At 41.4% G+C, this 23,228-nt stretch overlaps 3 protein-coding genes across 3 annotated transcripts; 2 read left to right on the top strand and 1 right to left on the bottom strand.

Annotated features, from left to right (window-relative positions):
• The first annotated feature begins 404 nt into the window (after nt 1–404).
• Nucleotides 405–14,922, top strand: LOC116045661 (genetic suppressor element 1-like). Its single transcript, XM_036003176.1, has 11 exons — nt 405–438; nt 1,332–1,790; nt 8,449–8,758; nt 8,893–9,500; nt 9,689–9,801; nt 9,880–10,159; nt 11,235–11,348; nt 11,454–11,834; nt 12,023–12,319; nt 12,817–12,920; nt 13,084–14,922. Exons 1-11 carry the CDS (start codon nt 405–407, stop codon nt 13,219–13,221), a joined length of 2,838 nt encoding a protein of 945 aa, XP_035859069.1. The 3' UTR covers nt 13,222–14,922.
• A 1,634-nt stretch (nt 14,923–16,556) lies between these two features.
• Nucleotides 16,557–17,904, bottom strand: LOC116045685 (dynein light chain roadblock-type 2). Its single transcript, XM_031293493.2, has 4 exons — nt 17,641–17,904; nt 17,275–17,350; nt 17,006–17,173; nt 16,557–16,857 (listed from the first exon to the last, which is right to left on the bottom strand). Exons 1-4 carry the CDS (start codon nt 17,656–17,658, stop codon nt 16,814–16,816), a joined length of 306 nt encoding a protein of 101 aa, XP_031149353.1. The 5' UTR covers nt 17,659–17,904; the 3' UTR covers nt 16,557–16,813.
• psmd7 (proteasome 26S subunit, non-ATPase 7) lies at nt 17,841–23,207 on the top strand. The gene is made up of 8 exons (XM_031293492.2): nt 17,841–18,096; nt 18,543–18,634; nt 19,114–19,206; nt 19,306–19,403; nt 19,524–19,604; nt 21,077–21,168; nt 21,742–21,940; nt 22,594–23,207. Exons 1-8 carry the CDS (start codon nt 18,023–18,025, stop codon nt 22,855–22,857), a joined length of 993 nt encoding a protein of 330 aa, XP_031149352.2. The 5' UTR covers nt 17,841–18,022; the 3' UTR covers nt 22,858–23,207.
• Nucleotides 23,208–23,228: the final 21 nt, after the last annotated feature.

Genomic DNA, 23,228 nt, shown 5'->3' with positions numbered 1-23,228 from the left:
AATTCTTGTAACCCTTGACAGCTTCTAAATCCCTGGTTTGTAATTGATATAATACTTTAGAAATGGGGAATCCATCATTCATGAAGTATGAACATTATAATATTAACACATTATAGATAAGCGTATTAAAGAACAAATGAAACATTAATAACTTTGATTAGGAATTACATACTAATGTGTAAGTATGTCGGACAGTTGAAAAAAGAAAACTTTATGTTGCAATGGTGTTTTAAGTTTGTGCTCTAAAACAGATTGTCCCCACTTGGACTCTATTAAATGACAGAAGTCCCCTGTTGACTAGTGTGCTGAGACACTAACACTCCTGCATGAGTCCATACTGTACATTAGTTCAGTAAAAGACAGTATCAAGTGTCAGGAGTAATATGACAAGTTTGATAGATAAGATGCAGAGGAAGATCAATACTTCGCCAGAGAGTCGTGAGTTGAGACAATCCTCTATTTTTCGCAAGAATGAATGCTAAGAAAAGCACATATAAATTGTGTCATGGGTGTCATGTGTCACATAACGTTTATTTTTATTGGTGAACAGACAAGATGAAATGACATTTGTCTAATGATTCAGGATTGCAACACTGGAACTGAGAATTTGCATGAAGCAGAAGGCACACTGATATATTTCTCAATAACTAAAGAAAAAGTAAAAATGAACTTGAATTGTATGCTAATCTTTAAAATGTAACTTTAAAAGTATTTTATATATAAAGGAACCTGATAAAATCAATGTTGTTGCTAGTAATTCAGTCCTTGATATAAGTGCATGCAGTCAAGGCACTTCTGATTTGCAGGTAAAACAATGTTTATTCTCTATGTAAGTGGCCTTATTATTTCTTAATATTTGTATAACAGAGAAATGTTTGAATAAAGTTGAATCATTAATCTTTGAAATAAACAAAGTAGTTGCTGTAAACAAACAATCATTGAAAGAATAGGTACAGACAGTTTCACTTCAGTAAATGGAGGTCCCCTTTTTAATATATAGACATCGCTTAACCCACAAGTCCCCTCTTGGCAATTTTTTTAAAAAACATAAAAAAGCCTATTTTCAGTAATATTATAAAAAAAGATCTTAAAAGTAAATGTCCTTTTCTATTTTTGTATTTTTTAAATGAAGAGAAATAGAAGTCCACACTTGGTCGGTGTAGCCTGATAGTCCCCTGTTGGTAACATAGACGTGTATGTGTGTGTGTGTGTGTGTGTGTGTGTGTGTGTGTGTGTGTGTGTGTGTGTGTCCTTTTCCTGTGGATACCTATTAAGTGTTCATCTGCTCTTGCTCAGTCATGCTGTGTATGGATTATTTTCCTCATGGTAAGTGGAGAGTGTGTGTGCATGTGTCTGTGTGTTTCTGCAAGTGTGTGTATGTTTGAGCAGAAATGTTTGTGTGAGGTTCACCAGTGTGTGGTTAATATCTGCCTCATGTTGGGTGTTGCATCTCTCACCCTTGTGTGTGTGTGTGTGTGTGTGTATACTTGTCAACCTCCCCCACAGGCTACAGATGGAGAATGAGTTCCGCCAGCGAGAGAGAGAGCAAGAGCGTGAACGAGAAAAAGAAAGGGAGCGCGAGGCAGGGCTGGAACGAGAGCGGGAGAGGGAGAGAGAGAGGGAGGAGGAGCGGGAGAGAGAGCTGGACAGACAGAAGGAGAGGCAGAGGGAGAGACATCAGCAGATGGTCAGAGCGGCCGAGAGCCACTACCTGGCTGAGCTGCAGGCTCGGAGGGCACCACTGGAGGACAGGGCCAGGCCAGGGGAGAGGCTGACCCCGAACAGACTGGGTACCTACACACAAACACACACACACACACACACACACACACACACACACACACACACACACACACACACACACACACAAACACACATGCAGGCACATACACAACTAGATAGCGTTACAATCCCGACTCAGGGAGAAGCAACATGAAATACAGATGAGTTAAATTTTACTGATTGGTTGAATTTATAGGGGAGGAGAGAAACCCTTCAGTAGTTAGTTTTTTTTTTTTAAATAAATCATAACCATTTTTTGTCCTGCTACTGTGAGGCCTAAGAATGCTGATGTTGGTTAGAAAATGTTTCTGTCCAACACTTTGGTTTCGGCCAGATTGCCATGGAATTTGGTGTGGATATTTATGGCCCCCAAAGGACAATTACTTATGGTTATGGTGATGCTCTGACCTCTCCTCTAGCACAACTATTATGCCAGAATTTATTTTCACATAATCCTTGGGGCAAATTTATTAACTTGAAATATGCTTTCCCGAGCTGGTGTCATCTTTAGGCCAAAGTAACAACTTGGTACACAAGATATCTCATAATCTAAACTAATACAGACTTGCTGAATGCCATGTCTCTTAAATGTTGAACACTTCTGCTTACAATTACCCCATGACCTTTATCATAGTGGGCCAGTGTGTAAAGTATACTACATATAAATCTTGAAGATTGGATAATGTGCCTTTTGCGTTCATTTGGGTGTGTTTCCTTTTACCAGATTGACATTCACACTTTTGTAAGGACAAGACCTACTGTTGTTCATAGCACAGAAGTCAGTCGTGCAGAAACAGTTAATGCACTTGTGTAGCTCAGTGGCACATTGAAACTTTTTTAAATGAACTATGGCAGATGAATCATACCATACACCAGATAATAGCGCAACCTTTTTTTTTTTTTTTTAGATTATTTTTTGGGGCTTTCCCCTTTATTTGATAGTGACAGTGGATAGACAGGAAAGGTGGGAGAGAGGTGGGGATGACAGGTCGGACTCGAACCCATGCCGCTGCAAAGGCATGCTCTTACTGGGTGAGCTATAGGTCGCCCCATAATAGTGCAACTTTTTTTTTTTTTTTAGATACATTTTTTTATTGGTTTCATATTTTTAAACATACAGAACAGACTAACACAATTGAACAAGAACAACAACCCTCTCCCACCCCCCACCCTCTGCGGTCTTGAGGAAAACAAAAACAAACAAACAAAAACAGAAATAACACCTTGCCTAGTCGCTCTCCTCTAATTGTGATGCTGAGGTCATTAGGACTGATACTTGTGCTGCTGCGTTTTTCCATAGGTCTAGTCGATGATTTGGCTTTGTTAATCCTTGCTGTAGAGAGCTCAAGCATAATTATGTCTAGAAAATACGCCAACCACTGTTTTATACAAAGTGAGTGGGGGTAGGAGCCAGCGCTCAGCTATCATTTTCTTGGTTGTGGTTGAGCCGGCTAGCCAAATTTTCTACTGTCTCCCAAGTGGGTGTAATTTAGAGTCATCATTAAGTAACAAAACAATCGGGTCAGTAGGAATTCGACATCCTATCACATCAGATATTATTGATGTTGTTTTATTCCAAAACTCATGCACCTGTTCACACTCCCAGACCATGTGCAGGAAAGTTCCAGTTTGTTCAAGTTAAACAGAATGTGCAATAGGGAGTAGGAATGACTTTAGAGATGTATCTCTTCTGAGGAGTCCAATATGTCCTATGGTATATGTTGAAGTGGATCTGCTGGTGATTTGGGTTCTTGGAACAGTGGGAAATGTTGTCCCAAACTGTCTCCCGATTAATTACGTTCCCCTCTGAGTTCAGCTCTCGCTCCCATTTCTTTACTATTGGAAGTTCTCCTACGGATACTTGCATCAGTTTAGCATAAATCCTGGACACTAATCTTCTCACAGGAGAATCAACAAGCCATTTAATGATTGGGTGCATCTCAAGACTGTTCCCCCATGGTACTCCATAACATTTTAGGGCTGATCTTAAGCGAAGATAAAGGAAGAAGGACGTCCTAGGGACCTCAAAGCTAGCTCTCAGGTCTTCAAAACTTAACATACCTTCATCTTTGAATAGCTGGTCTAGAGTATAAATACCTCTGTCACTCCACTGGTTATAAACAAAAGGTTTGTTACCAGACATTAAGTGTATGTTGTGCCAAATTGGGGTGTTCGAATGCCACTTATTGGTGTAGCGTAGTTGCTCCTCCACCTGTTTAAAGTTGGTCAATGTGTTGGTGATTATAGGGCCATAGGCTAGCATACACTTTTTTGGACACACACCTGTAAAGGCAAGGTCTTGCAGTCTTAGACTACCAGTGAGGTTTTGCTCTATTTCTCTCCATGAGACTGTAGATGAGGGGTCCATCCACACTCTGAGGGCCCGTAGCTGAAAGGCTCTGTGGTACACTTTAAGGTTGGGGAGGGCCAGGCCTCCCATGTTTTCCCTTTCTTAGATGTTTTTAACGCTGATTTGAGTTCCTCTAACGTAATAGGTTGACCCGGTTCTTCTGCCTCCTCTGGGTCGAGAAGAGGCAGTTTTACCTTTTTCAGGAACTCTTACAAGGATTCATACAACTTTGAATAAAAGGATTGGAAAGTGGCAGTGATATCTTTAGGATTCGTTGAGATACCTCGGTCCATGCAGATGCTGTTGATAGCAGCTCTGGACTTGCTTTGTTTTAATTTTAGAGCTAGCAATTTGCTTGGTTTACAACCATTAAAATAGTAATTTTGCCTCACTCTGTGCATTATGAATTCAGCTCTCCTTTTTAGCAAATCATTTAGCTCTGCTGGATTTGTGACTAAAAGAGTATGTGGAGATTTACAACGTTCTTCCAACTCCGCAATCCTTGCCTCTCTCTTTTTCTTCAAATTTGCTGCAAAGGAAGATGTGAAATCTCTAATAAATCCTTTAGTGGCTTGCCAGATGTACGCCGGTCCGAAACTGAGTCAGTATTGATTGATATAGAGCTCAACAGTCCCGCCCCTCCTCTGAGAGACCTTGGGTTCCGGAAGTAAATTTCCTATTCATTTCTCCCATTGTCTGGGAAAATCCGTATATAAAGAGTTTTAGACCATGCCTTAGGCTAACCAGATGGGACGTGACTCATAAGCATACAACGTATCATTTAGAGTAAAAAAACGAACAGAAAATCCCCAAGAAGTCAAAGGTACAAGACTGTGTACCTATTGTCATCTCAGAGCGAAGGAACTACTCATCCCATAAACCACCGCGCACCACTGAACAAAGGAAGCTAACGTTAGTTTAGCTAACAGCTAATTCAGCTAACCGCTAGCTGAGACAGCATGTAATAACTTTAAAAGACCCTCAAAATAAACCTGAAAATAACCGTTAACATATATAACGGCTGTTACCTCAGCTGTAGACGGCTTTACCCAGTGTTAAGTTTGAGTTAACGTTATTTTAGACTGAATCAAGCTGTCAGCTAGCTGTTAGCCGAATTAGCTGTTAGCTAAACTAACGTTAGCTTCCCGGCAGAGGCTAACGTCAGAAGCGTGACACACAGATCGTGATTCGTGCAGTGACGTAAATCCTCGTGACGGATCGTGCAGGCAGCAGAGATCGGGTACTGACACCCCCCCTCCTCACCGGCATGAGTTCCACCAATCAGAGTCATCACTGTGGGATTGTGGGATTGTTCAGGATTGTGGGTAATGAAGTAGTTATCCAAGACATCGTGAATAAAAGACATTTATCTCAAAACAAGGGTAGTGCCCTATGATTTGTGGCGTCTATATGAGCATATACAATCGCTGAGTCATATCGGCATGCTGGTTTTAAGTCTACCATCGACGGTTACCATTTTATGGCTTATACTCCAATTTGTCAATGGAGAAATTGCATTGTATTTTTACTTCCGGAACCCGCTGTGGGCGGGACCAGACTGTTGAGCTCCTGACGGTCCTGGTATCTCAGACACCTGAGAATCAGCGTGCGCGTCGTTGCACCCTTGCCGTAGATTCTGTGTGCCCCTGTCAATTTCGATGGTAGCCCTGTTCCGTAAGGAGGGGATCCATTTTGGCAACTGGTTTTGCAAAAATCCAACTGGGTCATATTTTTCGCTGCCCTCTTTCAGTCCAATGATGCGCATATTGTTTCTTCTCGATCTGTCTTCCAGTTCAGCCAACTTCAACTCAAATTTCCTCTGGTCATCAATGCAGGCTTTCACCGTGTTTCTCATCTGTCTGCTGTCCTTCTGCGCCTCGTCTAGTCGCTGTATAAGGTCTTTTACTGTAGTTCCCTGCCTCTCAAGCTCTGTCCTGATGTGTTGTAGCGAGGTGTCAATTTCTACTAACGCTTCCTTCACTGGGATGCGGACCGCTGATTGAAGCCCGCTTTGTTGCTTTTCCAGGACCCTGGTCATAGCCTGCTCCATGCGTAGGTCCGCGTTAGCATCACAATCCCCGCTAGCCATCGCCATGTTAGCAGAGTTGGCAGAGTTCTGTGCTCGGTTAAATGGCAGCGAGGCCATGGGGTCAGTTTGGTTTGAAATGTGCTGGGGACAGAGATGCATTCGAAAGTACATTTACAGAGGTACAAAATATGACACATTAATTTTGTTTTTTCTCTTTCGCGCAGGTCATGTTTTGAAAGACGCTGTCCTGTAGCTTACTAATGAATAAAAACGTGGTTTAATGTACGTAAACAATGATCAATGATTACCAAATTTCTCTCTCATAATGCTCCTCATAACCACTGAAAACTGTCAAAAAATCGAACCCAAAGTCCAATTATTATGGACGTTATCTGACATTAAGCGTTTCTGCTTCACATTTTCAGCAGGGCAGCGGAGCGGCTGTGGGTTGACTCCCCACGGTTCTCATGGGGTTTATAAATCATGTGAAAAAGGTTAACGTGGTTTAATGTAGGCCTACCTAAACAACGATCAATCATCACCACATTTGTGGTTCGATTTTTTTGACAGTTTTCAGTGGTTATGAGGAGCAACATGAGAGAGAAATTTGGTAATCATTGATCATTGTGTACAAGCTTTTTCCTCGCCATAGGCGCCAATGAAGAAGACAACGCTAATGTGAGATAACTTATATAATCCTTGGATTTCGGTTTAGTTCTTTTGACAGGCTTAAGTGTTCATTACAAGATATGGCCATGAGAAATTTGGTGATAATTGATCGTTGTTTAGGTACATTAAACCACGTTAAGCTTTTTTTCACGTTAAGCAGAATGTCCTGACAGGCAGTGTTGTGAACAGAGAAGCGTGCAGCCAGCACAGCAGCAGAGCGGCTGTGTCTGTGTCTGCCCTGTGGGGATAGAGATTGTTGTGGATTTTTTGGCATCTGTCGCTCAAGAATTATGTGTGTTATGGACTTTTTTTTTTTTTAACTAAATTGAGCTCGAGGTTTTCAAAAAAAGTGGGGACAAAATGACTCATGACAAAATCTGGTAGGTACGCGTGTGGTGGAAGTATTTCGGGGCAGCAGTTGTAGATGTTTTAAAATAGGAAGGTGAAACAAAATAAAGACAGTCGAAGACTAAACCAAGTAAGGTTTTTGTATTTTATTAAGTATATTTGCAAATATAGGAGGAACATGATTTCACAAAAGGGCACAGCAGCACAGTGTGAAAAGGGCTCTTCAACACTGAGCTTAAATACATCTCTCAGAGTGACAGCACACACGCACTTGGCTTAACATGACTCTGCATTTCTCACAGGCAATCCGATACACAGAGAAACAATCTCAAACACAGGAGACATCTTGGAGCCATTTTGCCTCTCCCCCCCTTTACAAATTTCACCCCCTGGTTACATCTCCACTGGCATGGGAGAACTGAATCTGCACATAGAGATAGTTTACTGTGACCTTGTACCTTTATCGGTCTAAACAAAGGCTGTACGCATTCGTCTCCAGACTTTGTGTACGCAATCTACATGTGGGAATGAGATAAACTCCCTTTCAGCAAGAAATAGAACAAGAATATTAAGAATCATGCTGAAATGTAATTTTTTTTACGCCATTACACACGTACCCACCGTCCCCACCGAAATCGACGCCTATGAGCGAGGCCTGCTTTTTCGCTCCTGCAGGCATTCCACTAAGTAACCGTGGTGACAAATGAAACGATTGATGTAGAATAAAAAAGAATAGACCTGGTTTTCAATGAAAATGCGGAGATGGGGCGAGGAGCTTTAGCCTCGAGCAGCCATGCGATTCTCCCCAATAGTGCAACCTTTAAGAAAATATTTATATTTCTTTCCATCCAACTGGTACGGCTGTAATAATTTGCTATGCTGTTTGATAATGTGGGTCTTCATGAATATTGCAGACTTTTAGTCTGAGTTATTTATTCTCTCTACATTTACACTTGAATTATGGCACAGTCCAATCTGTGGGGTTTATGGACTACGAATAAAGATATACGGAGTGTAACTATGTATTGAAACTTAATGAAATGTGAGTGTGTAAACAACCTACACAACGCTGCATGCACATTTCTTTTGGAACTTTTCGTTGGAAGTTTTTATTGGTAATCCATCATCTTTTCCACCTTTGTCAGAACCGCATTGTAAGATGCTGAATGATGTCTGAATAAATCTCATCAAAATGTCTACACACATAGTGCTGTCGGCATAACACATCTAAAAACTAATTCATGGTTTCTCAACTCCACTGTTTCTCCAGATAAAACCAAGGACTTCGAGCACCCAGGTTTTCCAGCACCCAAACCTCTGTCCCTGCAGCCTGGCCTTCACTCCTCCAGGGGCTCTATCCCACACCCTGTGCCCAGCCTGGTGCCTTCTCACCTGGGGAAGCATCATGCTGCTGCTGGGGGGATCCATGGAGCTCTAGCAGCTGCCATGATGACTCAGAGGACCAGTGAGGCCGCGTGGTTAACACGGCAACGGGGGCAAGGGCAGGAGAGGGAAGGTCCGCTCGAGATGGGCCTCAGGTCACCTGGAAAAGGGGTGGAGCTAAGGAGAGAGAGTCACAGGTGAAAAGAGAGTCAAAAGAATTAATTTTAGAAAATGTCTCATACTAACATTTTAAACTTCTGAAATGTCACTCAGTGTGGTGAGACTTTGAATATAAATGGAATTTTATTTTGTTCTTTATTTTCCTAAACAGAACCAATTCAGTCCATCACAAGCCAGGCAGCAAAGATCTACCTCCATGCCTCGGTGCTCCACCTCCCCTTATCTCCCCTAAAGGTCCCCATCATCCTCCTGCCCCTCCAACTACACTGTGGAACCCAGCCTCCCTTGTCGACACCCCCACAGACTCGCGCAGAAAACTCAACCCTCCTACACCGCCAAGTCGGCCACCTCCAGGACTGACCAGAGCCGACAGGCCCCCTCTAAGCTGGGGGGAGAAGCTGGAAGAAGGAGGCAGGGGGAGAGGGGAAGGCACAGAGAGGTACACCTCACTGAGGGGAGCTAGTTTACAAGAAGCAGGTTCCTGGAACAAGGCAGAGCAGGACAGAGCCATCCAGAGCCTCTATCACCGGCATCACATCAGTAACCTCCACCAGAGGTCCTGTGTGCCTCCGTCTATTCCCGGTACCTGCACCGACCTGGTGGGACGGTGTCAGGCAGCCTCTCCGTCCCCGGCGAGGGAGCGACAGGACCAGCCGCCCGACAGCATGCTGGTGTACGACGAGGTTCTCCAGCAGCACCGCCGGCTGCTCAGCAAACTGGACCTGGAGGAGAAGAGGAGGAGGGAGGCCAGACAGGGAGGTGAGCACACTGATGAAGGGTTAAGAGGCACAGTGGAAAGAGAGGGGATTTATGGGCAGGAGGGGGGGTGTAGTAGGCAGAAGAGATGACTATTTTTCTTTTTCTTTTTTTCACAAGAGATGACTATACATACTTTGACAATTTCTTTATGATGAAAGATGATTTCTCTCTTACGCTCTTTTTGCCAGGTTATTACTATGACCTGGACGAGTCATATGATGAGAGTGACGAGGAGGAGGTGAAAGCCCATTTGAGGAGAGTGACAAAACAGCCCCCACTCCAACTGGATACATCCTCCGAGGTGCATAAACATCACTTTATACATACATACGAGGTTTGAAAATGTTTGATATTCACCTACCCAAATCTCTCTCCAAAGAAAGTGGATTTCCTGCGTGTGTGTGGTCTGACCACAGTGGCCCATCGCGATGAGCTTCTAGCGCGAAAGAGGAGGAAGAGGAGGAGGATGATGAGAGAGCGCAGCGTCTCTCCGCCGGCTGTGCGGGGCAAGAGAAAGGCCTCTTCACCTCCAACACCTACAACTCCCTTAACTACGCCGTACTCTGCCGAACAGATGGACAGCACCGCCGAACTGGATGAGAAAAAAGACTTCCTCCTTATGTTCAACCTCTCCCATGTCAGCCCACAGCAGAGGAGAGGTAACAACCTGTTTAGTATCCACACACATCCTACGTGCAACTCTGCTCTCTTCTCAGTTGGTGCGGGTGATTCCCCGTGGAAAAATACGACACTCAGTTTCTCTCAGTTTTATTATTTGGCGAGGCTGTAGGAAGGGTGAGAAGAAAATAAAGTGAGGAAGCATCTCGACAGGAGGTTGTGGCAGGATTTTCTACTCTCTCCAGCAAGGGTAGATTTTAATCCACAGCCTGTCAAAATATAGTATAGACTGCTAAAATGTATGAATTTCTTATTAAACTAATTGTAAAACTATTATAATGTTAAAATGTAAATATACACATTTTTTTTAAAAATGGGCTGAATTAAATATTTATAAAGATGGTTGTTCTTTAAAACATACCAGTATGCACACAGTGTATATACTGTATGAGTTTTGGTAATATATGTATGTCACAACTACACTAACCTTGCAACAAACACTATTTTCCATGATGACTTATTTAAAAAGGCTTCGTATTTTATTTCTTTTTTTTACTTTTTTTTATTATTTTGACCCATTTATTTAAAAAAAACATGAAAATCTTTAAGACAAATCATAATACAAAAATCCAGGTGAAAATTGGATTTAAAATACAGTCTGCAGGGCTAACTCTCTGTTGTTTAAACGTTTATTGTTCATTACTTGCTCATAGGGACGCTGGGGCGTAATCAGCAGCTCATTTGAGCTCCCTCTCAATTTTTCTTTTAATTTCCTGTTACCGGAAGCATTGGCTCATCCGTCAACATCGCAAGAGGACCTAGTTTAGTGTGAACTACGGTAACCAGCTTTTGGATGAATACGAACATACAATCTGGGTTAAAGTCTGTATGAACCAATCTTCTCCTCTGAAAAAAAACCCTTGATGTTTTTAGGTGAAAGCTGGTAGAAATAATCAGCCTTTATTAAATGTGTGTGGCCATAGTCTGTCTGTGATGGTTACCTCAAGTCACCCATTTGCTGATCTTTTTCCATTAGTTCCTTGTGCCAGTCAATATTTTAAGCCTTATTTTCAAATATGAATGACAGGTGTTGTCATTTTGTCTTTTTCTCTGTAGATAAGGAGAGGACAGAAAAGCTGCTGAGGGCCATTCAGAGGAAGACTGTGACATTAGACACACTCAGATATAAACCCTTACCTCCGTGTAGCAGTCCTCCTGCTCCCTCAACTGGTGAGACACACAGACACTTTAGAAAATACACACACACACACACGTATATGCATGTTTAAAATGGCAAAAAACTGTTTCTAAGGAACAGTACAAATTTGTTTTTAGGTGACTCCTCGTCAGCCCCTCTGCCCAGTCAACCAAATGGACATCTGTACCCAGACTCTCCCAGCCCCTCCCCTCCTTACTTACACAAACCCAAACATCTACCCCATAACGACACATTCAAACCCTCCGTGGACACCAACGTAGCCTGCATTCCTCCACCCTTGGCCCCTCACCATGAAAAGGCTGAATTTATGGAGGCTCAGCCAAACGGGAAGCTCCAGGGCCTCCAGAACGGCGTTGTTGCTTCTCCTCAGAAAAAGGAGCCCAATCCTGCGCAGAATGGACGGAATCGGCCCTGGGAGAGGTTCACACCTGAGGCCTTTGCTCAGCACTTCCACCAGGCCGTGCTGCAGTCCACTCACAACACACTGCAGAACAAAGGTTAGCCACTCACTCCCATAGGTGCATGACCATTAGGCTTGATTGTGAATTTTAAAATGACAATGTTCTGCCACCTAGTGGTGTTTGTGTGTAATATCCTAGCTGTTAAAATGGATATTAGTAACCAAATTTGTTCTAAAAATGGCTGCAAACACATGGCCTTTTTTGTCTCACTCTTTTCTTTTAAGGAGTTTCAAATTGTGTCCCTGAGGCCGGCATGAAGGCCGACCGCTCGTTGCTTCACAACGTCACTCAACTGAAAAGTTCCACTCTTAACCATGCCCCTCAGCATGCACACGTCAACGGCCATCACTTCCATTCCCTTGTAGCCAGCAGGGACGCTCTGGGACCGCGGGAAAACCTGTCTGATGAGGATGAGGAGGAGTCTGGTCAGGAGGAGGAAGAGGAGGAGGAGATGGAAGAAAATCCAAGAAAGTGGCAGGGTATCGAAGCTATTTTTGAGGCCTACCAGGAGTATGTGGATGGTGAGTTAATGTCAAGCCATTTTTAATTTGTAGCCCAAAATTTGTCGTCGGAGGGCTTAAAGGTTTCACTGAATGACTGGTTTCCTCATAAATCCTTTTGGAGATTTTAGAGATGTGATTATTATCCACATTCAGTAAACTGTGAGCTGCTTCATTAATGGATGAAGCGCTGTTGTTGTTACGTCATTTCTGTTAGACTGTTACCTATTCGTTTTTGGGACGCAAATCAATGATTACTATTAGATGTTACAAGCCTTGTATTTGTATTGGTATCAGTGCAGTAGATTTTTAAAAATGCATCATGTAGAAGTTTTGATGCAAAAAATTAAAAAAAACGTTTGTCGAGGGCCCAAATATTTTTGTCAGACGTCCAGATTTGTTGATGCTATTTGCCTACCACTGGACTACAATTTACCCTCAGATCATTTGTGTGAAAGAGGTATTAGAATAGGTATAATTTCCCCTTATTTGTGGTGTGTGTGTTTCTCTCTGTACAGAATGGAGTATAGAGAGGCAGGTTCTTCACGGTCAATGTAAAAGACTTGAAGCACACAATTACAATCTGACCAGAACTGCAGAGCAGCTCTCTCTCACTATGGGGGTAAGTACCTGGGACCATATCTGCGTGCAGATTTTTGTTTCCCTTCATCTTTTAATGTCAGTGTTCCATTTTTCCTGTTGTACTTACTGTTTGTAAGTGATTCAGCTTAGTGCAGGAAGCCTTGGCTCTGTAACAAAAGTTGTGTCCGTCCTTCGTTTGTCAGGAGCTGGTGAGTCAGAGGCAGAAAGTGAGAGAGGAGAGGGAGAGACTGCAGGCCCAGCTCGAGCACTTCAGGAGGTGTTTGACGCTACCTAACATTCACTGGGGCAGGGGGCAAGTCAACGGGCACACGCCGAGGTGACCTCTGACAGGATACGCCTCTGACAGCGAAGGAACAGTAACAAGAACAAGACGGACTGGAGCCAGACCACTCTCTGCACTTGAAGCACTTGAATCCTTGTCTTGTTACCTCTTCTGGACAACCAGTTATGTTACCTATCTGGAGCCAGATTCAACTGATTACCTGCCATGTTTGCCACGGTAACCGTAAACCATGGTGACCATATAGTCTGTGCATTCCCGCTCTATCTCATTCTGCCTATGGATTGTAACAACACTGTGTAGGTGAAAACAGCATCTTTGTCACAGCAACGCTAATGACTCCCACTAGTCCCCGAGTCAGCTTTAAGGACTTTTCACCATTTAGCTCATATCATATCAATTTTTGCAAAAACTGTATCGATCCGCACTAATCTGATGTAACAATCGGCACAAATCTGTAGCCTCTCTGGACAGCAGTGAGAAGAGACTAAGCGTGCAGTGGTCACTTGGTTAATACTCAGAGAATGAAAATTGAGTCAAGGAATCAAAGCACACCTCAGGCCTTAAACTTGATAGGATGCACTTGAAGTTGAATTGGAGTAAATACTTGACCCTCCTCTGTGTGGTAAAATGTTGTACTGTCTACTTAGCACTGTATCTGAAAGATCAAGCTGTTTGTGTGCTGGTAAAGCTTCTCCAGAGGATAGGAAACGTCTAAAAGATATAATCTATATAATGGCAAATGGTATCAATGAAGTTTTTTTTGACGTTAAATACATTTTCCATTGGTAATGTCACTTGTAATAGACAAAGAATTTTGTATGTTTTATTGTTTTAACCATTTCCTGTGGGAAGCCATATGTTTTGTTTTAATTGCTGCTGGTCAGAATAAATGAAGGATGTTAGGACAGTTGTATTTGAAAGAAATGTCATGTAATGTCAAAATGTTCGGGGGTTGACCCACGATGCACCGGGGGTGTAAGACAACTTGGCAAATGTCATTTCTTGTCACACATTATGAAGTTGTCATGACGATTGCTCAGACGGTTTATCCCAGAGTCTGTGTCCCTCCACATGGCTATAAATGTTAAGAAAACTTGAAGAGAATAAAATTTGTGATATTTTAAAAATTCCTGGTACCTGTAAAAGGCATATTGCAACATTCTGCACATGTTCTTACTAATTGGCATCACTTGAGTGAAACTACAGTTCTTTTAGACATATTGTGCAATGTAAAGGTGTGTGTTGAAAAAGTGAAAATGAAAAAAAAAGAAAATTTCACATCCATTTCAGGACTGTCAAAACTGATAAAGGATATCTTTTTCACTTGATACTAATAACAAATTGTTTATGGGTGACATCAAAATCAGAATGTCACTATCCCTCTGTGGAAAACAAAAAAATACACCTCTTTCTTTTTTGATGATTATTTTGCTCAATTCAGATAAAACAAATATTCACATTACACATATTCATAATTTCTGCCCCTTTCCATCTGAATATTAAAATCCCAGGAGTCCGTTCCTACAAGCACAAGCTACAGTAGCAAGCTCCCCAAATCGCCTGACCTTCCTGCATCACCTGTTCAGTCTCCTCTACTTGCTGTGAAATCCTGCATATTTGTTTCAATCAGTTGTCATGTAATGTATTATTTAGACTGTATAATTGTGATGAATTATTTATTAACATATATTGCTGTACATTCTGATGGAACTTTACATTAAAATATTTGTAAAATGTCTTTTATCGGTGATTGAAATTGATCTGGGGAGAGTTCATTCTCATTCCATATCAGTTCCATGTTTCCTGAATAGACAGGTACGAGCAATGTGCCGGGAACAAATGCCATGTCTGTCTAGCCTAGAAATCTAGATGCACCCTAGTGGCAGCAAATATATTTTGCAGCCAGGGGGGTCTAGGCACTCTCTGTTGGCTTGCGAGCTGGAAAAACCAAACTCTGGTCAGGCCAATCACATCGTGTATAGAGTCGGTGGGCGGGCCTATGGCTGCTGCTGCTGCTGCTGCTGCTGGGAACAGCGTTCTTCTGGAAGACTTGGAGTTAAGCTTTTCTTTGAGAAAAGAACAAAGAACGGCACTGAAATCATTCTTAAAAAAGGAAGATGTGGTTGGAGTTTTGCCGACCGGATACGGCAAAAGTTTAATCTATCAGCTAGCTTCGCTACCTTCTTCGTTGCTCTGCCTAGTTGTAGCACTATCCTATTGCGTGCAGAGGGAATTTGAAAGACAACCATTTATCCCGCCCCTCGGATTGAGCTCTGTCAATGGTGACGTCTGGCTTGTCAGGCTAATGTCTGTCTTCTTTGGTTCAAAAATCACTGCAAAATCTCAAATGGGTGTTAAACTGGGTTGAGATCCAGTGTATGTGAAGACTATAGCATATGATTCACAATTGTCATCCTGGAAATGAGCACGCACATCAAGATGTTTCGACATTGGATAAAAGCAGTGGTGGAAAGTAGTTAAGTACATTTACTAAAGTATAATACTTAAGTACAATTTTGAGGCACTTGCACCTTACTTGAGCTTTTTTTCATCTTATGCCACATTATACATTTCAAAAGGGAAACATTGTATCTAACTTTGCAAATTAAAGCTTCTGCACAGCCACACAGGTGTTTTCAATGACCCTGGCTGATCAGGTGTAACTTGGGTGGAGCTATGCAGGAGTTACATGATTTCACCAAATTCTATCCACTTAGAATGATAAGTGGGTATGTTTCCTCACCCCAACAGGTTCAACAAAATCAACGTAAGTGTTGTAACAATGGAAGCCTTGCGAGGTTAAAGGGCCCATTCTGAATAGTGAGTACTTTTACTTTTGATACTTTAATTACATTTTTCTGATAATACTTTAAGTAATTTTACGTAACTCATATTTAATGCAGGACTTACATTGTGATGTTACTACTTTTACTTAGGTAAAGCATCTAAATACGTCTCCCACCACTGGATAAAAGTGATTGATCACTTTGCATTGATTTCAAGGGACCCTTGTGGGACAAGCAGACTCACACCATGGCAGGAAAATGTAAGCCAAGCATTCAGGCATTTACTGATTCAGATTTATACTCTGTTACTGTTCAGTTCCAGTCACAAGGATTGCTCATCTGTCTTTGTGACTGAAGCTCCTGAGGCCCAATAATCTCTTTTAAAGTCACTTAGATATTTTCCTCTTGATATAAAGTCCTATTTAAAGCTACTTCGGCTTTTTTATACATCTTTATACATCATAGTTTAAATTCTTAATTGTCTGATGCACAGTACACCTGTAGGGAAGCATCTGCATTTGTTGTTTCTTTTATTCAGGGTTTTCATCAAATATGTCACCCATCAGAATCAACAGGGATGATCTAGTAAGTATTGTACCAGCAGCTTTATTTCACAGAATCCAATATCAACACAAAGACATAAAATGAAAGGAAAAACATAAGGTAGAACAAACAATGCATTGTTTAGGCTAGATTAAGGCAACATACTTGAGTTCCAAGTAGAAGAAGAGGGATTATGCAGTACACGAAGCAGCATAACAGTGGAAAAAAGATATTTTGCCTATAGATAAAGCACCACCATGTGACAAACCAAAGGCTGACTCTCATGGAAATGTCCAGAAGCTATTCACATGGGTTCTGGATGACTATCAGCAGATAGTCGTTCTCTGCAGAGACATAAAAGAAGACACATGTAGGAAAAACAGTAGAGCCTCTTCTAAGTTACAGCTGTTGGCTGAAATAATATTAAATGTGTGTTTATTTCAGTGGGCCTTTATTAAGTCAACAATTACAATCTAACTATTACACACTCACCTGGTGCAACCAAGATCTCATGTTTCTTGGAGCGAATGCGGAGGAAGGTGAGGTCATTTTGAGGGTCAATGTCCCTCACTGTGCTCCTGGCATTCATCGTGAGGCGGCGAAGAAGTCTTGCATACAGAACCGTCGTGGAGTTATCTAAAGTTGTTCTGATGGGAATACCTGAAAAGATCAAACGTTTAGTCAGACAATATTGTAAACCTTATGTCCCAGGTAAAAAAACTGTTGTGCTGGAGATTTAGGCGTTATGCCTTTTGGTTTACCTTCTGCATCGACAATTATTGTTCCAATCACACCTTTATGGGCTTCGATCCTCTTCAGTGTTTCCTCAACTTCTACCTGCAGGACAGAATGAAGATGATTAATAAAACACCCACTTATGAAATGTACGTTTCACAGAGTCTGCTAATTAAACAGTAGTTAATAAACAGCAACTTTAAGGATGCTTGATTTTATTTTAGTTAGCAAGGTTACAGTAGGGGAAGTTAGCTAGCTAACGTCAAATTAATTGATGCAATTTCGGTGTTTTCAGATATCTAACGTTAATATAAACATGAATAAGTTTACTAATACATTTAAGAAAACGCTTCCGAAACTAAAAAAATGCACTAAACACATAGCTAACTTACGTGCTCGGTTCCTGCCATTTTGTCTGTGAACGGCTGACACAACTCTACTGCCTTTGCCTTTTCTCCGCGTCTCTCTGTTGCCAAGAGAAACGGAAGAGACGATGTTTATTGACAAAATGCAATATACAAAGATACAGGTAAAACAACACTAGCGGTTAGCACACATAGATCAAAAATAATGTATGTAAAAAATATATGATGGACATAAAGTGAGAATATCAATGACACATTACATAAAAATAAATAAAACAACACAAATCAAATCAAATTCAGTAAGAGGGGAAAAAAGCTTAACGGAAGAAACGTCAGACGCAAACGGAAGTGTATAGCGTAGCCGTCCTTGTGTCGAGGTGGGCTGTGAGCTGTTATCTTTATTGCAAAAATGCCGGAGTTAGCGGTGGAAAATGTGGTCGTTCACCCACTGGTGTTGCTCAGCGTGGTTGATCATTTTAACAGGTCAGTAAGTTCAATGTTTGTGTTCAGTCTTGATGTCAATTTGGAAGTTAAAATGTCCAGAAGCGTAACGTTGCTGCTAAGCTAATGTTAGCCCTGCTGAGTCAGAGCCCCATTGTAAATGAATGCAGAGATGACCAAGCTAGTTAGCTCGGTGAAATCAGTTTCGTTCGTCACCTAGCCAGTGTTCGAAAACAATTTGTTAAACCGTTAAACGAATTAATAACATACTAGCTAGGTTTTAATAGTAGTTCAACTTGCTATAACGTACACACTAATGGTATCATCTCGTCATTCATTTAATTAGCGATGTATAACATGAAGATTTGTGCATTAGCTTAGCTTACAGTAGCATCCTAGCTAACGACTATTTAGAGTTTGTGAGTCATTGCGTTCACTTCTGACTAAAGTATGGTAAACTAACCTTTGTTTGACAATTCAATCTACAGGATAGGAAAAGTTGGCAATCAGAAACGAGTGGTTGGTGTCCTTCTGGGATCATGGCATAAAAAAGTTCTTGACGTCTCAAATAGTTTTGCAGGTGAGTGACATTGTGACAGCGTTTGGAGGGCTTCAGAGAAACATGTTCAATCAAGAACATTGAAGTCCTTTATGATCCTTCACTTCTTGTAATGCAACTCAATTGTATCTTTCATTTAACCCTCCCTGCCTGCTAAATACCCACATGTTTAAAACTTTATGCACCCCAGTTTGTAATGCAGGCTTTCTGTTATAAATGTGTATTTCAGAGTTTTTAAGAACTTAGAAAGTTCCCCTCACAGCCACAGAAAACATTACACAACGTTACATAGTCTGAGTAGTAGGTAGTAGACTTATCATGTGTAAAAACAGTGGATGGCCCCTTAAGATATTTGAATATGCATTAAACAGCATTTTACTGTCAACTTATAACTGCTACAGCACCATATGAAGCAAAATTATACTAAAAGTCAGCAAATGTAAGTCTGCCACAGACAGATTTAGTCAATTCTTTAATTCATTGTCAACGTTCCTTTTCAGTGCCATTTGACGAGGATGACAGGGATGACTCAGTGTGGTTCCTGGATCATGACTACTTGGAGAACATGTATGGCATGTTCAAGAAAGTAAATGGTAAGGCACTGCCTATGTCTACCAGATTCAGTTATGTTTTACGTGATGGGGTGACCCTGATTTTATACTTGTGAATAACGTGTCTTCCCTGGTTTTCAGCCAGAGAAAGAATAGTTGGATGGTACCACACAGGACCCAAGTTGCATAAGAATGACATTGCCATCAATGAGCTCATCAAGCAGTACTGTACCAACTCGGTATGTAACTGCTTAACTTTTTTTTCTCTGCATAGTTTGCATGTGTTGAGACATCCCCTTGTTCTACTCATATTCATTCTGATGTTGAATAAGTCGCTCATATATTTGTCTTTCATCCAGGTGTTAGTCATTATAGATGTGAAGCCCAAAGATCTTGGTCTACCCACAGAAGCATACATCTCCGTGGAGGAAATACATGATGTAAGTGAATCATGGATTGCATTAAAGCAGACAATAGTAGTTGTTTCCAAAAGCGTTTTGGAGTGAGCATTTATTTAATTATAAATTACATAATAAATACATTTCCATTTGTGTGAGTTTGGTGACGATGCATGCAGGGTTTCCTGGACACAAGTCTGGAGATTTTAGGTTTTATGACTACTCCTTTGTATTTAAAGGTGCAATATGTAATACTGACAGCTAGCGTTTAAAATAGTTGCTGCAGTCCAAATTCAAAATACTGGAGAGTGTCGTCTCCCCCGGCCCCTCCTCCCCAGACTCGAAGTTCACGGAGGTTGCCAGGTTGAGACTGCAGCATCCAACAATGTGAGCTCTGTACCCGACTGACAGACACACTGTCTCGGCTTAAAGTTACGGCAACAATCGCTAAACACACTACAAACTCATGGTCCTCTCTACCCGACTGACGGACACACTTTCTTGGCTTAAAATTACTCACCGCTGAACAGGCTACACGGTTGTTTTGCCAAAGTTAAATTGCATGTTCCATTATGATGAATTCAAACTTGCGGTTTTTGTCATAGGTTTGTCACGGTGGTTGGGCCGTGGCCCGCTTGCCTCATCCTCCGGTAACGTTAGCAGTTATCGCATGGCAGCGTTAGCCAGGACCAGTCGGGACTTCACTGGCTGACTCAATTATTTTTGCGAGTAACCAACTCAAGTACTCTATATAATTCAATACAGAGTACACAAATGTTGAAATGACATAAAATGCCGTCCCTAGTAGCCATGATAAATTAGCCTGAAGCCTAATGCTTACCTGTTCAGGAGGAAATTAGCCAACTCGGCCTCCTTTTGGGCTCCAAGCCGTCTCCATCTTTCAAATACATCTCCAATATTAACCCGGGTTTAATTATGTCTCTGGTCATGCAACTGTTTAGAAACACTGAGGTTTCTTAGGTCAGTATAATCTATCTCTGTTGATCCCGTTTGTTTGTTTGCTGCTTCCATGGCTGTACTACAGCTGTAGCGTGCTGGGCTTGTGTTTTTACAGGTATATCTGGCAAACCGGCCCGGCTGTTAAAATAGTCAGTTGATACCAACACATAGGCCAAAACACAAACGGACATTCCGTAATGGAATGGACATTTCAAAGGAGAAAATACTGGCTTTAGCATTGTTGTCAGAAAAGATGACACATTGTGGTAATTTTTGGATTTAATACAGTAAATATATTACATATTGCACCTTTTAATCTGTCCACAAGGTAAATTGGGAGGCCTTTTTTAAGGGCTGTAGTTTTTCTTTTTTGGTCCGAGTTGTTAGAAAGTATTCCCAGTGAAATGTGACCATTTGTACTGCAGTGTTGTCATCCTGTCACATCTATTGGTTTCGAACACTGCGCTTTTCTTTTAAGTTTTGTAATGCTAGCTGAAAACAAACTTTGGTTTAGAGTTAGAAGTATTTTCATTGTTGTGATTTGCTATTTGTAGGACGGTACTCCAACATCCAAGACATTTGAACACGTCACCAGTGAGATTGGAGCTGAGGAAGCTGAGGAAGTGGGTGTGGAGCACCTGCTCAGGTACGAAACTTACCTTTTGATACACACACTTTGCTACACTGTTAACCTAGCCTGGGAAAATCCTGACGAACTTCCGGCAAATTTGAGATTTGCTCTCCAAGTCAGTCTGGCCAAGATCCCATTCAAGCCCATTTCCAATTTTTCCAAATCGAGGCACCAATCACAACCGTTGAGGCAGGCTTTACACGATGACGATAGCGTAGCGACAGCAAGCAGCTTTTTGTTTACATTCAACATGACGGCCACCGAAGAGCAGCAACCCGTTGATGCCGCTGTCGCTACTACGTCACCCGGATCGTTGGTCTGATTGGTTGAAGGCAGTGTTTCCCACACATAGACTTATTTGTGGCGGTGCGCCACAGAATCAACACCGGCTGCCACATATTGCGTTTCGTAATAATTCTTACAGTACAAAGTATGAGTGATACAACTTTGCTTCTACTTTACTATAATCACCAAAAGTGCAAGGACATATTGATGAAAATTATCAACACATGATAACTCCTTGCAGAATATGTTAAGACATGCATACTCATGCCCACTCACTTCTCATCTGCTACATACCATATACAGAGATATCAAGGATACCACAGTGGGCACCCTGTCGCAACGGATCACAAATCAAGTTCACGGCCTGAAGGGGCTCAACTCGAAGCTGTTGGACATCCGCTCTTACCTGGAGAGAGTGACGGCAGGAAAACTTCCCATCAACCACCAGATCATCTACCAGCTGCAGGATGTCTTCAACTTGCTGCCAGACGTAAATCTACTGGTATGTCGTTTATGTTTTAGGGGCTTTTACTTTGACTTTTACCATGTAAGCATTTTAGTAACGATTGGTGTCTTTTGAATTGTAGCAATTGTAATTTTACTTAATTTAAGTGACATTTTGTTTATTTTGCTTATCTTATGTGACTGGATTTTAACAATGAGCACACTTAGTATGTTAGAAATACTGCACAATTACAACTACTGCACAAGTTTGAAATCATTCAGTGAACCAAATACACGTGGAGAAGAAAACAAAAAAATTGAACTGAAAACTGAGCAGCAGATTCTCATTTTATCCACTGGAGGGCAAACTTAGTCATATTAAGTGAGACACACTGCTACTGCAACACTGTTTTCCAAATAAAAATTTGTGATAAACTTTGAACTCTACAATTCCATTGTTTTTAAAAATGGAATTCAGTTATCTAGAGTTGATTAGTTGATAAAATACTCAACCAGAATAATTTTCTTTTCATTTTTAACACTTTTTTTTTATCCAATGGTTTCACCATTCCTTTGTAAAGTCAGTTTGCTTCTAATCTCAGTAATTATTATTTAGCCACCAGATTCATGTTCATTTCATATTTTATGAACATGATGTGTGTTGTATTGCTTTAGGTTTTGTGTTGCTGAATGTTATGTTTCTGTCTGCAGGAGTTCACAAAAGCCTTCTACCTTAAGACCAACGACCAGATGCTGGTGGTCTACCTGGCCTCGCTCATACGCTCTGTGGTGGCTCTTCACAACCTGATCAACAACAAGATTTCCAACCGAGACGCAGAAAAGAAGGAAGGACAGGAGAAGGAGGAAGGCAAGAAAGAGAAGAAAGACGACAAAGAGAAAAAAGATGATAAGGACAAAGACAAGGAGAAGGAAAAAGCCGATGGTGCCAAGAAAGATGAGAAGAAGAAAAAATGAGTGTTCTCCCTTTTAAGGTCTTCTCTCAAATCATGTCATCTCATCTGGATGGTGCTCTACTTTCTGCCCACAGTCACAGTTCTGTATGTGGGTCTCAGGCTAAAAGTAGGACTCTATAAGGGGAATGGTGTCATTTGAGATCTGGCCTCACGGTCACAAGTGGCACTCATAAAGACTGTTATCATACAAAGATGATGATGTTTGCGTCTTTGGTGTTTTGAACTATGAGAACATGTTTATTCTGTTGTCATAGTTCCTGTGCTCCTGCTGTTGTACAACACCTGGGGTTGCTTTTTTTTGTAAGATTGAAAAAGTTATGTTTCCTGTATCACTCATTAAATTGGGATCATATTAAAAAATGGGTTGTTTTG

The sequence above is a fragment of the Sander lucioperca genome, chromosome 7 (assembly GCF_008315115.2).
Source record: "Sander lucioperca isolate FBNREF2018 chromosome 7, SLUC_FBN_1.2, whole genome shotgun sequence".
Lineage (NCBI taxonomy): Eukaryota > Metazoa > Chordata > Actinopteri > Perciformes > Percidae > Sander > Sander lucioperca.
This window is presented reverse-complemented; position numbering and strand designations above follow the sequence as displayed.

Excerpts from the sequence above, each read along its gene's own strand:
- LOC116045661 (XM_036003176.1), top strand. The coding sequence starts at position 405 with ATGCAGAGGAAGATCAATACTTCGCCAGAGAGTC. Across the intron at positions 9,501-9,688 it reads GAGGGAGGCCAGACAGGGAG|GTTATTACTATGACCTGGAC; the intron begins GTGAGCACACTG and ends TCTTTTTGCCAG. Across the intron at positions 10,160-11,234 it reads CAGCCCACAGCAGAGGAGAG|ATAAGGAGAGGACAGAAAAG; the intron begins GTAACAACCTGT and ends TTTTCTCTGTAG.
- LOC116045685 (XM_031293493.2), bottom strand. Across the intron at positions 17,174-17,274 it reads AATAATTGTCGATGCAGAAG|GTATTCCCATCAGAACAACT; the intron begins GTAAACCAAAAG and ends TGATCTTTTCAG. Across the intron at positions 16,858-17,005 it reads TGAGATCTTGGTTGCACCAG|AGAACGACTATCTGCTGATA; the intron begins GTGAGTGTGTAA and ends ATGTCTCTGCAG.
- psmd7 (XM_031293492.2), top strand. The coding sequence starts at position 18,023 with ATGCCGGAGTTAGCGGTGGAAAATGTGGTCGTTCACCCACTGGTGTTG. Across the intron at positions 18,097-18,542 it reads GTGGTTGATCATTTTAACAG|GATAGGAAAAGTTGGCAATC; the intron begins GTCAGTAAGTTC and ends TTCAATCTACAG. Across the intron at positions 19,605-21,076 it reads CCGTGGAGGAAATACATGAT|GACGGTACTCCAACATCCAA; the intron begins GTAAGTGAATCA and ends TGCTATTTGTAG.